The following is a 14,274-nucleotide window of genomic DNA, read 5'->3' as shown; positions in this document are numbered from 1 at the left end:
GTGCAAGTCATCATTCTGCCCAAGGAGGGGCAGGCCAGCCCTCACGGCCCATCATTAAACCCTGGTGTTTACCAGCCCTAATGAGGGAGATAAGATGTTTGCAAGCCCCTGTTAGCGGCAGCTGTTAAACAAGGGATGAGTATTAATCCCCAGGATGGTGGGAAGTGCTTCCCAGCTACTGATTAGGTGGATGTCTGCACAGCACACTCTCCAGGCAGCTTCTGTGCTGGGGTAGAGGGCTGTGCCCCTACCTTCTAAGAGCCCCAGTCTGTCTTGGGAAGCCCCTCATCTAAGGGTAAAGCGCACTCTCGCAGGCCCAGGAAAGAGTCAGGAATCCCCTGCAATGAGCACATTTAATACGTTTCTGTGAGGGCCCCTGCGTCTGTGCAGAACCAGGGAGCGGGTACTGAAGATGCAAGGAAAGCAGACCTCCCCACTTTGAAGAGAGGTTCACGGCGATTTCAGAATGGCGAGGCTGTGGCTCCACAGGATGTGGCCGAGGTGCTGCAGGAGCCGCAGGTCACACACCCTCACCTGGAGAGCTCTCCTCCGTTCCCTCAGCACTCCCAGGGACACCCGCCTTCTGCCTTTTTGCGCTGCCTTCCTAGCTGGCTGCTCTCATGCCTGTCTTGCCCATCTGACCACCGCACGTTCCTCTCCAAACCCTGAGCTGAGCTCAGGAATTGCTTGGGGAAAGAAGGGAGCAGAGAAGAAAAAAGAGACAATCCCCCTACCAAGCCCTAGACCCCAGCCCCCAACCCAGAAGCCGCTGTCTGGTCAGAGACCCCAGCTGAGCTGCCAGGGCTGGGGGGTCACGGGGGACAAGCGTGCCGAGCCTCCCCCATCCCTCAAACAGTCCCTTTCCACGTTGTTTGGGGGCAGAGTGGATCTGTGAGTGGGCCTGGGGTGAGGAGGCTGCAAAGAACTATTAGGAATCAGAAAGCCAGCCCTGGAAGACTCCTGGAGAGGGAGCAAAAGGCTGATTTTAGCCACGGGCACCAGGAGGCAGGAGCCAGCAGCAGGGAGCAGGAGGGCTGCACTCTCCGAGGGGCTGGGGGCGGGCAGAGGTGGGTCTGTGCCTGCAGACGTCACCCCGGGCTTTATAAGGGACATGATCAGGGCATCGGTGAGAGTGAGCCCAGGAGCCCAGCTCGCCTGCCTCCAGGTGCCACCCCGCCCAAGCGGTGGCATCCTTTGGAGACCCCTCAGGACACAGCCAAGGCAAGGTAGGTGGCCTGCAGCCTCCACACCAGGGGAGGGGTCTGGCCGGACCCAGGGAGGCTCACGAGGTGGGAGCAGGCATGTGTCCAGGCAGGCCAAAGGGGTGCTGATCTTCCCTGATGACTGGGATGTCGGGGTAAATACACTGACTTGCACTTTTTGAAACCAGGACCTTGGGGGTTACTTTCTGGGGAGTGACTGCAGTGAATGAGCTCCCCGTGGCTGGGATAAGGGGTCCCAGAGGCATCTGGAGGGGCCTGGGGAACACGGGGGGCTCCTCTGGGCAGTTCCCCGTTGCGCAGATGGCAAACACAGACATAAACAAAGAGCTCGTGAGTGCCCTGCCAGCCCTGGCACTAGGAGATGGGGTCACCCCAGAAGGGAGCCACCCCACCCCAAAAGCTTTCCAAGCAAGCCTGGAGTTTCCGTTACTCTCTAGGTTCAAAACCCCTGGGACAGCGGGACCACAAAATCGCCACTGTGGCCCTTGGAAGCTGATGGTTCTTTTCCAAACAGTTCAGTTCCACCACATGTTAAAAGCCCCTGTGCGCAGGACAGGTAGGAGGGAAAAACCAAAGTTCTCACACGGCGCCCATGGCAAGCACTACCTCTGCTGGGATGGGGAGGACGCAATACAAGTGAGAGGAGCGTGAAGGAGGAACACCACCTCCTAACCACACAGCTTGGCCACTGCCCCCTCCCTCATGTACCACCCTGCTTCTGAAGAGCAGCCTGAATTCTCCATCCGAAAGCTCATCTACACACACTCCAGTCTGACTCACACCGCTCCGAGATGAAGCCTCTGGTGGCCCCTTTCCCAGCCTCATCGCTCACTCTCTCCCCAGCCAACACCCACCCCCCCGGCAGGCTGGAGGGCGGCACTTCCCTCTACTCCTGGCGTCGGCTTCCTTGCTGGGACTGCCGTCGATGAATCTTTATTCACCTGGCTGACTTGTGCTCAGAAACTCAGCTCAGGCGCCACCCCTGCAGAAAACCTGCCTGGACCCTCCAGGTCAGGCTCCGGTGGGCTCTAAAGCACCCCGGGCGGCCTGCAGTGCTGCCTGCTCCCCACCAGTCTGTCTTCCATTGTTTGATGGACAATCTCAAAGTGCCTGATGACTTTTCCAAAGAGATGTCAGACTTGGGAGCTGGAAGAGCCGGAGGAGGGCAGTGGAGGATAAGAAGGCAAGGGGGTGAAAAGGGGCTCAGGGTCTCCCCGACCCCACCCACGTGCTCACAAGCCTCCGGTCAATCACTGGCCATGTTACCTTGAGACGGTCTGCTTATGACTCAATTTCTTGTGCTAGATCTCAGGGGAAGGCCCGGGGAAGGTGTGCAATACCTGTTGTTGTTACCAGGAATGATTTCTGAACTGACCTGGACCCTGTGCATCCATGGCCTAAAGCCACAACAGAAACAGTTTTACACTCTTCTCTCTAGTGGATTGAACCTGTCTCCACTCCACAGCCTGCCCCAGGCCTTAAGGCTGGTGCAGAAAGCCATGATCTGGGTTTCAGGGTATCACAGAGTCAAAGTCTACAAGGAAAGTGACCATCTGAGGGGACAGTTAGTGGCCAGTCTGATCCAATGCTCTTATTTTTCACAGGTAACAATAAGATCCAGAGATTGGGGGTGGACCTGTTCTAATCTCACAGGAGGGAGGGAGGAGCTGCAGCCACATTTGAGTCCTTCTGATACCATTCTTATCCTACCCCATACTTGCATCTCGGAGGGAGCAGGAGGGGACTGGGGCGCAGGAGCAAGAACAGAGGGATGGATGGGCTGAGCTGCCACTGGCAGCCGATGGGTACAAACAGCTCCCCCACCCACTTCCCCCGGACCGCACAGGGAGGTCCGGCCTTAGATCCGGCACCCACACCCGTTCCGCTCAGCCTGCAGTGCTGCCTGTTCTCCACCCATCTGTTGTGTTTGCTGGACAGTCTCAAAGTGCCTGTGATGACTTTTCCAAAGAGAAATCAGCCTTGAGAGCTGGAAGAGCCGGGGGGGGGGGGGGGCAGTGGAGGATGAGAAGGGAAGAGGGTGAAAAGGGGGTCAGAGTCTACAGCTCCCCCCTCAACTGCCAAGATCACACAGTCAATTAAATCCATACCCTCTCAGGGCCCGCAGAGAACAGAATGTGGAGACAATCGACCTGATCCATCAGGGAAAGCCTTTTTCTCTTTCCTGAATTATAGGCAATAAGACAATTTAATGATGGTTTTCAAGGCTATGAAGGGTTATGAGAGCAAGCAAGATGATTACTTCTTCCTTTTTTCTTGAAAAAGGAAAAAAAAGAAGTTCCTGTTACAGCAAGAGGGGCTGGGCCAGATTTAGAAAGGCACGCTCCAGCTGGGAGAGTGGAGCACGGAGAGCTGTGATTCCGGCAAAGCCTAGCGTGCAGGCAAGAGGCCCCTGCTCCCAGGCTCCAGGGAAATGGCCGGGGCCTCAGCATCCTCCACTCAGTGCAGCTCTTTGCCCACCTCACTTAACCCCTCCCTGCTCATCGTTACACTGCATCTCACTCCTCGTTTTTCCAACATTCCTCTCAAGCAAACCCAAAGTTCAGAACCCTGGCCATTTTCCAACCTGAGCAGTCCTGCCCCTTCCACAAGTATGGCTCCTCCCTCCCTTCTTTCCTTCCTAACTTTACTGGCCTTGCCTGGCAGGAGGCCCTCCCTGATGATCTTCACCTTATCATGAGTTTAGCTTGAACTATATGGCGCGAGGGCTCTCAGTCCTATTTCCATGCTGTGTTGGTTCAGGCTTGTCCCTCCATGGGCAGGGTTGTCTCCTCCCTTCCAGGTGCCTGCTGCACGCGGGGCTCTGCCCCAGGGCCTAGCCCAGGCAGCGAGCCTAACCCCGTTCCTCCTCCCTCTCTCTGTCTTGGACTCAGGGCACTTCCAAGACCTGCATCTTCTCACCAGGATGAACGTGCTGCTTTCCTGGCAGCTGATGCTTCTCCTTTGTGCCACCGCCTTCAGGGAGACATTGGAAAAGGTGGCGCCCATGGAGAATCCTAGAACCACAGGTATGAGTTGTCTGGGAAGAAGGTTGGGAGGGAGCAGTGAATTGATGCAAAATGAGAGTTGCCACATTTTTCAGAGATGGCTAATCTGCTGCTATGAATGTAAAGCTGCACAGTGGAAACCTAAGGTGACACATGCAACACACACGGGGCTCCACTAGCCTTGCGAGCAAGAGACGGATTTCTGCCGTTACAGACGTCAGGAGGCTCACCCAAGTGCAGGTGCTTGGTAACCCCCGAGCTCCTTCACGGGCTTCTCTGCTCGATGCCAACCGCTCCTCTGTGCAGATCTGCTGGGCAGGCATTTACTATGCAAGTCTATCTTATCAGTGACCTCAGTTCCTTTATGGGGAATCTGGAAAAAAAAAAAAAACCTACACAAAAGGATAGATCCTTAATACCTCTCAATCTTATGAGTTCATTGTGGGATTGAAGAGCTGGAGAAACTGAGGCCCAAAGAGGTAAAGAAACCTTCCAAAGTCACTCAATCCAAGGCTGCAGAAACCCAGCAGGTGCTGAGCTCCCCCCAAGAGGGCCCTCTACAGGGCATGAGCTAGTGGTCACCCCCAAGTCAGGAATCAAGGTTTAACGCTGCTTGGTGGTCAGCCTGGCCTCTTGGGACCTGTGTTCCTCTCCAGCGATGGAACGTGCACCATTCTTTCTACACAAGATGTCCTTGTGCCCATAGATATCCCAAAGGGGGCTTCCCTGGTGGCTCAGTGGTCAAGAATCTGCCTGCCAATGCAGGAGACATGGGTTTGATTCCTGGTTTGGGAAGGAGCAACCAAGCCCAAGCAGCACAACTACTGAGCCTGTGCTTTAGTGCCCAAGAACCACAGCTACCGAAGCCCGCACACTTGAGATGTGTGCACACTTGGGACTCCACAAGAGAAGCCACTGCCAAGAGTAGCCCACCTACCACGACTAGAGAGTAGCCCCTGCTCACTGTAACTAGAGAAAGCCCATGTGCAGAAGACCCTGTGCTGCCAAAACTAAAATAAATAAATTAAAAAAAAAGATGTTCCAATGCAAAGAGATCATGGACGCGGGCGTCCCTTGCCAAGAACATCTCTCCTGGGACCGGGTGCTCTTTCTGGGTAAGGGAGGATCCCCCGGAGAATAATGTCATCACCGCCCTGGGGACACTGAGCTCTTGGCTCTTTTTGGCAAAACCTTTTAGGTGATGCTAAAAACAGTGATGCCTAAGTAGTGACCCACCTGCTGGGATGATGGCTGTAACTGGACAAGAGGTCCTCGTCCCTCCCATCTCAGCCAGGCCCAGGGCCCTCCTTGGAAGAGTATCACTCACCCTGGGCCAGACTCACCCACGCTCCTCTCCTCCAGAGAGTGCAGGGGCACTGAAGAGCAGGGCTCAGAGTCAACTATCCTCCTCCACCCAACACACACCCACTCACACCCCAGACCGCATTTCCACCTATCCCTGGCCACAACTGGCTGGGGCCATTGTCTCCTGAGAGCTAGCTGCACTATCTTACTGCTAACAATTTAATGAACTTAATGAGCCTTGCATGTGAAGTGCCTTCCAAGTTAGCCTCATTAGCCCTCAGTGTGAAGGGGAGAGATTACACGTGGAGTAGGGGAGGCGAGCTGGTTGAGGTGACCCAGTTCCCCTTCTTTGCTGAAGCCCTGATATAGCTTATTAGGGGTCACATTTGCTGAGGGTGTGGGAGCACAGTGGTCTTTGCTTCGCTTTCTTCATTTGTATGACTGCAAGCCTTTCATTAGTTTTTATATATTTAACAAGGCTTTTTGAGGCCCTGCTATGAGCAAGGCACTCTGAAAGACTCAGATGAGTGGACATGGCCCCAGCCACCCCGAGGAGCTCGGTCTAGTAGGAGCCTGATGAAAAGCAGGGGTACAGGGCCAGCCAGCCGCGAAGAGAAGTGAAGCTGATTATTTCCAAGCTCTATCCTGCTTGCTTCCTTAAAAAAAAAAAAGAAGAAGAAGAAGAATTCAATGTAAAAGACACTCAAGAAAATCCTGTGAAATATCTGAAATCATAGCTATGTTGAAGGAGAGAGGAGCAAATGGACTAGCCACCCAAGCTAAGATGCTGCTGGTGCCCAGCGTGGAGCGCTGAGCTTCCTAGGGGTCAAGCGACAAAAGGGAAGCCGAAGATGGGGATGTGAGGAGGTGGTCCAAAGCCTTTCTCCGGGACCCCGCCTCACTCAGCATCTCCCTGTGGCTCTGTCCTAGGCTCGCAGCTTGGACCCGCGACGCTCCGGGCGCCCTGGGAGCAGAGCCCGCAGTGCACGGCGGGGAAGCCCGAGGTGGCCGGGCCTCGGCCTCGGGGGGCCGCGCTGTGCCCCCCTGAGAGCTCCGCGGGCCCCCAGCGGCTGGGCCCGTGCGCCCCGCGCAGCCGCCTGATCCCGTCCCCGAGGGGCGCGGTGCTGGTGCAGCGGGAGAAGGACGTGTCCGCCTACAACTGGAACTCCTTCGGCCTGCGCTACGGCAGGCGGCAGGCGGCGCTGCCCGGGAGCCGCAGCGCCGCGCGGGGCTGAGCGCCGAGGTAGGGCCTTCGCCTCCAGCCCCACCCGGCCGGAGTGGGGCGGGCAGGGCAGGGCTGTCGACCTGCAATTTGTGTCCCGAAGCAATAAAGGGAATGCTGCCGACTCACCTGCGTGTGACCTGGGGCTCATTTTTGCAGGTGGCGCGGGTGAGATTGTTACCCTGTCTCTCAACTGCATCTTTAGCTGGTTTTAAGGTGGCTTTATCATCTTATCGAGGTCAGTGCTTTTCAAACTAGAGGTGGTGAAGGACCAGCTTGTTTTTCCCCCAATGGGGCAGATCAGTACTATTACACACACATACACACGCACACACACACAGAATCTAAGACTTTAAAAAACAACCAAAAAGAAACCCCAGTTGGATGCTGCTTGGGTGGTATTACAGCAACATCAAATTACTATAAAATTTTCTGAAGACGTTATCTCAGTTCCTAGACTTATGTCACTGCAGCTGGGTAGCAAGCATTTTACAGAGGGCCCTGAGCCCCGTGCCCACACTTTGAGGAGGGGGAAGGCAGCTGGCTTAAGCACTGCCCCTTTTCCCAGGGAAGTTTTCAGCCAGTTGAACAGCCTGATCTGAGAGACTATACTGACCACCGCCCCGTTCACTGAGGTATAAATATCACCCTAGTTCCACAGTCAGACCTCCACTGGGGTGCTTGGCCACAAGACCCTAAAGCCCCACTCCATTTGCAAGGAGTGTCAGCAGGGACTGGGCCATGCATCCACCACTGCAACCCCTGGAAACCCTGGGTGGATCCACCGCACCCCCTGGAAACCCTGGGTGGATTTTACGTGCATCATTTCTCTACATCCTTGGAGGCACCCAGGGGGCTTAGCATGTATTGACCCCATTTTCCACAGTGAATACCCTAAGGTTTGAAAAGAAGAATAACACTCGAGGCACACAGCCAATGAGTAGCAAGCCATTTCAGGCTCCTGACTGCAGAGCCTGGCTTCCCCATCGCACTGTCACACTTCTCTGACATGGCATGACATTAGAGTAAGCTGTGGTGGACATCAGAAAGGGTCAATCTGTCTTGTGCAGACATTCCTGGGGGTCCCCAATGGCTGGGGAGTTTAAATTGCTGTAGGAAGGAGAGAGTAGTTAGGAAACTCCAGGAAATCGAGGCTTCTGCGCACAGAAAAACCCAGCCCTATTTGACAGCCTCAGGCTACCACTACCCTGCTTGGTCTAGAATGGAAATGCTCTTTCCGAGAAGGATTGTGGGGTTCACCACCATTCCATGAATCACCAGTTACAGAAACCTGAGCTCCGCGGATTAGAGGCAGAATCTTGTTGCTATGGCAGTGAGATAGGCTGCCATGGAAACAGGGCAACCTGCCCCACCTCATCTCTACCCCGAAACCGTCCTCAAGGATCTCTCATGTTTTTGAAACTGCTGTGAGCTCGGGTCCTAGCGTGGTGTGACAGGGTGATGCTGCTGATATATCATCCTCCAAACAGCCTCGAGTGTGTCTCTGTACTTCTAGGAGAGGAATCATAAACTCAACACCTACTCTGTTAGGTGAGTTTTTCTCCTATTCCTGGACTAGTCCTTTGATGAAGTCTATGGGTAGGAAGAAGTTAACGAGTCTCCAAAATTTGCTCTTAGCCAGCCTACTTTTACAAAATCTCCTGTGATCCCCTCTAACTCTCCTCGTGACCTTAAGTTTAAGCAGATAGGAGACAGGTGTGTGTGTGCTTGTGTGTGTGTGTGTGTGTGTGTGTGTGTGTGTGTGTGTGACTTGAGGGCTGAAAGTGTGAAACGTGTTCTCTGGTATAAGAAGCAGGCCTGTGTGTGAGAAGGTATGTGTAAGAGAGGGGTAAATGTGAGAAGCACATGTGTGTTTGTGTGACTATCTGTGGTGTGGCCCCTCTAACTGCATTGCAGGCCTTGTTAGCTCCCTCTGCAGCCCAGATGCTCTCCAGGATCTCTGCTCTAGCTGCTTCAGCGGGCAGCAGGAGGAGAACTGGGTCTGCCAATCCTGTCTTCTCTCCAAGGACCCCAGGCCCTGCAGTTCTTGGCCCCATGTACTGTGTAGGGATGGGGGTCTCCACGGGACGAAGGGGGTCTTTGGTTTCATGAGGGTCCCAGCCTGACTCTGAACAGATTGAAGGGAATGTCCAGAGCACATTGCAGGCAGTGAGGTGCTCCAGGGACTCCCGAGACCTCTGGCTCAGAGAGCTAGGGCAACAGGGCCCGAAGACTTGGAGGTAGGGCTCCTAGGGGCTCTCAAATGCACTCCTTCCTGAAAACTCTGGACAGTCCCCAAGGGGCTAGAACCCAGGAGGCCTGGGCATCTTTCCCTGGGGAAGGGGAAGTGGGAGGACCTCTTTCCACGTTCCTCCCCTTTTGGTAAGTCTGTTGCACTAGGAGGGCGTTGGTCTCATGGCCTGAAGCGTATGAGGGGTGGGAGTGGGAGGGATCCAGGGGGGTTTCTGCCTCTAGTATCACTCTTAATATATTAACGAGCAATTTTTTTAAGAAACTACACTGTGCCAAGTGCAGGGCTACTCCATTTTAACCTCACAACAACTGTATGAAGTGGGCAGTATTCTCAGAAAGGTTAAGTGATGCGCCCAAGGTCACATAGCTGGCGAGTTCGAGAGCCAGAGTGAGACTCTGACCTTCCAATTCCAAGTATCATCATCTTCCTACACACTACAACCTTTCCTTTCTCTGCTCTGCTGTGTGGCAGAGCCAGCCATCTTCCTGAATTATTTGTCTTGGGTAGCAGGTCTCTGGCAGTCAATGTAACTGTATCCTGATCCCTCTCTGACTTCTTTAATAACAACACAGGTGAGCTCACCAATCCCCAGAGCAAGCCTCCTCCCCTCAAACCTCCTATTAGGGATCAGGCAACTGATTTGGTCCCTGTCTGTCTCCTTCTTTCTCTGGAAGCAGCTTCCCCAGGTCCAGACTTGGTCATAGGGAGGCGAAGGTGTCAAGTCCCAGGGGAGCTAGTGTGCCCTTGCTCACCTTGGGTGCCTCCTTCCATTTTAGACATCAGAGCCCAACAGGCTCAGAGCAGGGGGCCTGGAGGCCAGCAGGGCCGATTTTGGTCATCAGGAGAGAGCCAGATTACAGCAAAGAGCAGCCAATTTCATCCTCTTTTTGGACTTTGCTTGCCTATATTTTATTTATTATCTGTCCAATATAGCCTTTAAAATTTTTTTATTTATTTTCAATTGAAGGATAATTGCTTTACAATGTTGTGTTGGTTTCTGCCACAGGTATACATACATATGTCCCCTCCCTCTTGACCCTCCGTCCCACCTCCCACCCCATCCCACCCCTCTAGGTTGTCACAGAGCACTGGGTTGAGCTGCCTGCATCCGACAGCAAATTCCTGCTGGCTATCTCTCTTACATGTGGTATGCGTATGTGTTAATGCTACTCTTTCATTCGTCTCACCCTCTCCTTCCCCACCCCATGTCCAAGGTCTGTTCTCTATGTCTGTGTCTCTATTCCTGCCCCCAAAATAGCTTCATCAGTACAATTTTTCTAGATTCCATACATGTGCGTTAATACATGACATTTGTTTTTCTCTTTCTGACTTCTTCACTCTGTATTAGAGGCTCTAGGTTCATCCACCTCACTAGAACTGGCTCAAATTCTTTCCTTTTTAGGGCTGAGTAATATTCCAGAGTATACAGGTAGTACAACTTCTTTATCCATTCATCTGTTGATGGACATCTAGGTTGCTTCCAAGTCCTGGCTATCAAAAATAGTGCTGTGATGAACACTGGGGTACACGTGTGTTTTAGAATTGTGGTTTTCTCAGGCTGTATGCCCAGGAGTGAGATTGCTGGTCACAATATAGTCTAACAACTATCTTGTCGACATATTACCTTCACAAAATGTTTCACGGTACCACTTTTGACTCATTCATGCCTGTTCACTCCTTAAACCCCTTAAAAGATAGCAAAGGAACAAGAAAGGAATAAACTCCCAAGGACAGAGAGAAGGGTTAGGAAACCACAGCAGGTGAGAAATGACAGCCAAATATTGGAGATGGAAATTAGATGGAGGACTTGGCAGAATGAAGGAAGTTACAACCTCAAAGCCAGCAAAAGGGGACTACCGAAGGGCCATAACTGATTGACTCCCAGAGCCAACTCTTGGTACCTGGAGGTACTTGGGACAAATTCTAGACTGAAAATGGGGGACTGGCTGGAAATCTCTATGTGAGTAGCCAGACTTCCTGAGTCCCCTCTATCCAGCCAACACAGCCATGCTTCCTGCTTCCCCATCGGGAAGAAGCTAGAGGCTTTCTCTCAAGGATTCAGTAGAGACTCTAGTCAGGGCGTCACAAGCACAGTGAGGATGGGGATAAAGAGAGTGCCTGAAAAGAGGGAAAAAGAGAGTGGACTGTGTGAAAGTCTTGCTGGGTAAGTCCCCAGACCTTTTGCAACCTCTTCTTAGAATGTAGTCAGCAACGGGATAGAGAACGCCCCAAAGGAAACACCAAAAGATTCTGACATTGAAGGGTACATGCCTTAGTTCACTTGGGCTGTTTTAACTACCTACCACAAATTCAGTGGCTAATAAACAACAGAAATTGATTTTTCACAGTTCTGGAGGCTGGGAAGTCCACAATCAAGGGACCCTGATTTTACCTGGTGAGGGCCCACTTTCCCGTTCACAGATGACTGTGCTTCTGTTGTGTCCTCACATGGCAGAAAGGAGCAGGGAGCTCTCTGAGGTCTTTTATATAAGGGCACTAATCCCTTTCATGGGGGCCCCACCCTTATGACCTAATCACCCATGAAGGTCCCACCTCCTAATATCATCACACTGAGAGTTAAGATTTCAACATATGATTTGGGAGGGACACAAACATTCATCTGTAGCAGTGCTCCAGGGAAAAGTCTGCTGAAAGCCCTCATCTAGAGTGGGGTACCAGAGAAGGCAATGGCACCCCACTCCAGTACTCTTGCCTGGAAAATCCCATGGACAGAGGAGCCTGGTGGGCTGCAGTCCATGGGGTTGCTAAGGGTTGGCGACTGAGCGACTTCACTTTCACTTTTCACTTTCATGCATTGGAAAAGGAAATGGCAACCCACTCCAGTGTTCTTGCCTGGAGAATCCCAGGGACGGGGGAGCCTGGTGGGCTGCCGTCTATGGGGTCGCACAGAGTCGGACACGACTGAAGCAACTTAGCAGCAGCAGCAGCAGCAGCAGCAGAGTAGGGTACACCAGCTGTGAACCTTGCCCCTGCACACCAAGTTTCTAGGCCCTTCTACCTGTCTGTGTTAATGAATGGAGAACCAAGTTGTCCCAGGAGCTTGAATAAAACCTCTGTTTGGAAGAGAAGACCAAAACAAACAAACACAGAGAAACCAGAGACATAGTGAAAATATTCAGTTCAGTTCAGTTGCTCAGTCGTGTCCAACTCTTTGCGACCCCATGAACCGCAGCACGCCAGGCCTCCCTGTCCATCACCAACTCCTGGAGTCCACCCAAACCCATGTCCATTGAGTCAGTGATGCCATCCAACCATCTCATCCTCTGTCATCCCCTTCTCCTCCTGCCCTCAATCTTTCCCAGCATCAGGGTCTTTTCAAATGAGTCAGCTCTTCTCATCAGGTGGCCAAAGTATTGGAGTTTCAGCTTCAACATAAGTCCTTCCAATGAATATTCAGGACTGATTTCCTTTAGGATTGACTGGTTGGATCTCCTTGCAGTCCAAGGGACTCTCAAGAGTCTTCTCCAACACCACAGTTCAAAAGCATCAATTCTTCGGTGCTCAGCTTTCTTTATAGTCCAACTCTCACATCCATACATGACTACTGGAAAAACGATAGCCTTGACTAGATAGACCTTTGTTAACAATGTAATGTTTCTGCTTTGTAATATGCTATCTAGGTTGGTCATAACTTTCCTTCCAAGGAGTAACCGTCTTTTAATTTCATAGCTGCAATCACCATCTGCAATCATTTTGGAAAAATTAGTCTGTAATTAATATCCTCAGAGGGCATAAGAGAAAATTTTGCACCTACAAAACAAATAGTGAATACAATAAAATAGGAATAATAAAAGAATCAGAAAGGTCCTTCGAAGTTAAAATTAAAGGAGATAATTTTTTAAGACATAAAAGTTGGAACATCAAGTTAAAAAAATCTCATAGAAGGTAGAACAAAAAGAAATCAGGAGATAAAAATGTAGGAAATTTAGGAATCAAACAGAAGCTGTAATATCCTAATAATGTGAGTTCCAGAAGTCAGAAAGGAGGAAATGGAAAGGAAAAAATGACCAAAGAATTAATGCAGGATGATTTTCCAGAAGGGAAGGACATGAATTTCCAGGTTGAGGGCATCCACTGAGTGCTCAGCACACAAATGGGAAAATATCCATGCCAGGAGTAGGGAAGGTGGTGAGACACCCTAAAGATCAAACCATAGAAGAGTCTGGAGTCAGAGTACCATACTTGTTAAAATCAAAAGATACTGGAAAACAACTTCCAACTTCAGAGGGGAAATAAGCTTCAGCCTAGAATTCTACTCACACTTTGAAGAGTAAGGAGTAATGGAAACATTTTTAGACATGCCAGTACAGGAAGTGTTTACTTATCCTGTACTTTTTCTCTGCAAACTTTGGAATACATCTTCCACTTAAACACGTGTCAACTGAGAAAGAAGAAGCCCCAGAGCCTGGACACAGGAAGCCGCAGAGGGGAGCAGCAAAGAGATCCCCCAGACAATGATGTGCTGCAAACTCAGGAGCACCGAGCCCCCAGGAGAAAATCCCACTGGTGCATTAGCTGGGCATCCCACCAGGCGCAGGGTGGTCTGGAGCAGCTGGGCACAGAAAAACAAGGAGTGGGAAAGGAGGGGGGTGATGACGAACTTAATGGAAAGCAGAAAATTACACGAAGAAATGTAATTTTAATACACGTGAATGTTAGTTTAATTATAATAATTTAAGTACTGACTTTTGATTTTGCCAAATCAAGAGGGACAGAGTATAAGAGAAATCTTTAATTGCCACAAAAGAAGTAATAATGAATAAAATTGAAAAATCTAGAAATGGCAGTTTAAGCATAACCTTTAGGGATATGTACAACCAACAATAGCAAAATAGCCAAGAGAGATGAAGGGTTTTGCCTCGGGAGAGCAGGACTTGTCATGGGGACTGGACGCAGGGCTGGAGGTGCTGGTTACCCTTAAAAGCCTTTGGGTTCCGCTGGGTTTTAAAACTAGAGCCTTTATTTCTCTGATAAAGAAAGGAAAGAGAGAAGAAAGAGAGGAAGGGGTCCATTTTCTAGGAAATGTTCTTGGAGTACAACCACTTCCCTCCACTTCCCTGGTGAGACGAGCACACACAGCCGAGCACCTTCCCGTCAGAACCATTGCCCCGGGTCATCACCCCCGCCTAGCACACGCACATGCACACACACGCATGTGCGCGCACACATGTGTGCACACACATGCACACGCACACACACACACCCTCCACCAAGCTGCTCCACTGGTACCCCTCTTCTGGAAAA

At 51.4% G+C, this 14,274-nt stretch overlaps 1 protein-coding gene across 2 annotated transcripts; it reads left to right on the top strand.

Moving 5' to 3' along the window:
- Positions 1-44: 44 nt before the first annotated feature.
- KISS1 (KiSS-1 metastasis suppressor) lies at positions 45-6,896 on the top strand. Of its 2 annotated transcripts, XM_061381919.1 has the most exons (3): positions 45-1,226; positions 4,115-4,249; positions 6,464-6,896. In XM_061381919.1, the coding sequence occupies exons 1-3, from the start codon at positions 1,112-1,114 to the stop codon at positions 6,766-6,768; spliced, it is 555 nt and encodes a 184-aa protein (XP_061237903.1). In that variant the 5' UTR covers positions 45-1,111; the 3' UTR covers positions 6,769-6,896. The 2 variants fall into 2 exon arrangements, with proteins under 2 accessions (XP_061237903.1, XP_061237901.1); XM_061381917.1 differs by lacking the exon at positions 45-1,226 and having other exon boundaries at positions 3,232-4,249.
- The last annotated feature ends 7,378 nt before the right edge of the window (positions 6,897-14,274 follow it).

The sequence above is a fragment of the Bos javanicus genome, chromosome 16 (assembly GCF_032452875.1).
Source record: "Bos javanicus breed banteng chromosome 16, ARS-OSU_banteng_1.0, whole genome shotgun sequence".
NCBI lineage: Eukaryota > Metazoa > Chordata > Mammalia > Artiodactyla > Bovidae > Bos > Bos javanicus.
This window is presented reverse-complemented; position numbering and strand designations above follow the sequence as displayed.

What these genes read in the sequence shown, in the direction of transcription:
- KISS1 (XM_061381917.1), top strand. Translation starts at nt 3,967, where the DNA reads ATGCTGTGTTGGTTCAGGCTTGTCCCTCCATGGGCAGGGTTGTCTCCT. An exon ending in GGAGAATCCTAGAACCACAG is followed by an intron (nt 4,250 to 6,463) that starts GTATGAGTTGTC and finishes GCTCTGTCCTAG; the next exon opens with GCTCGCAGCTTGGACCCGCG.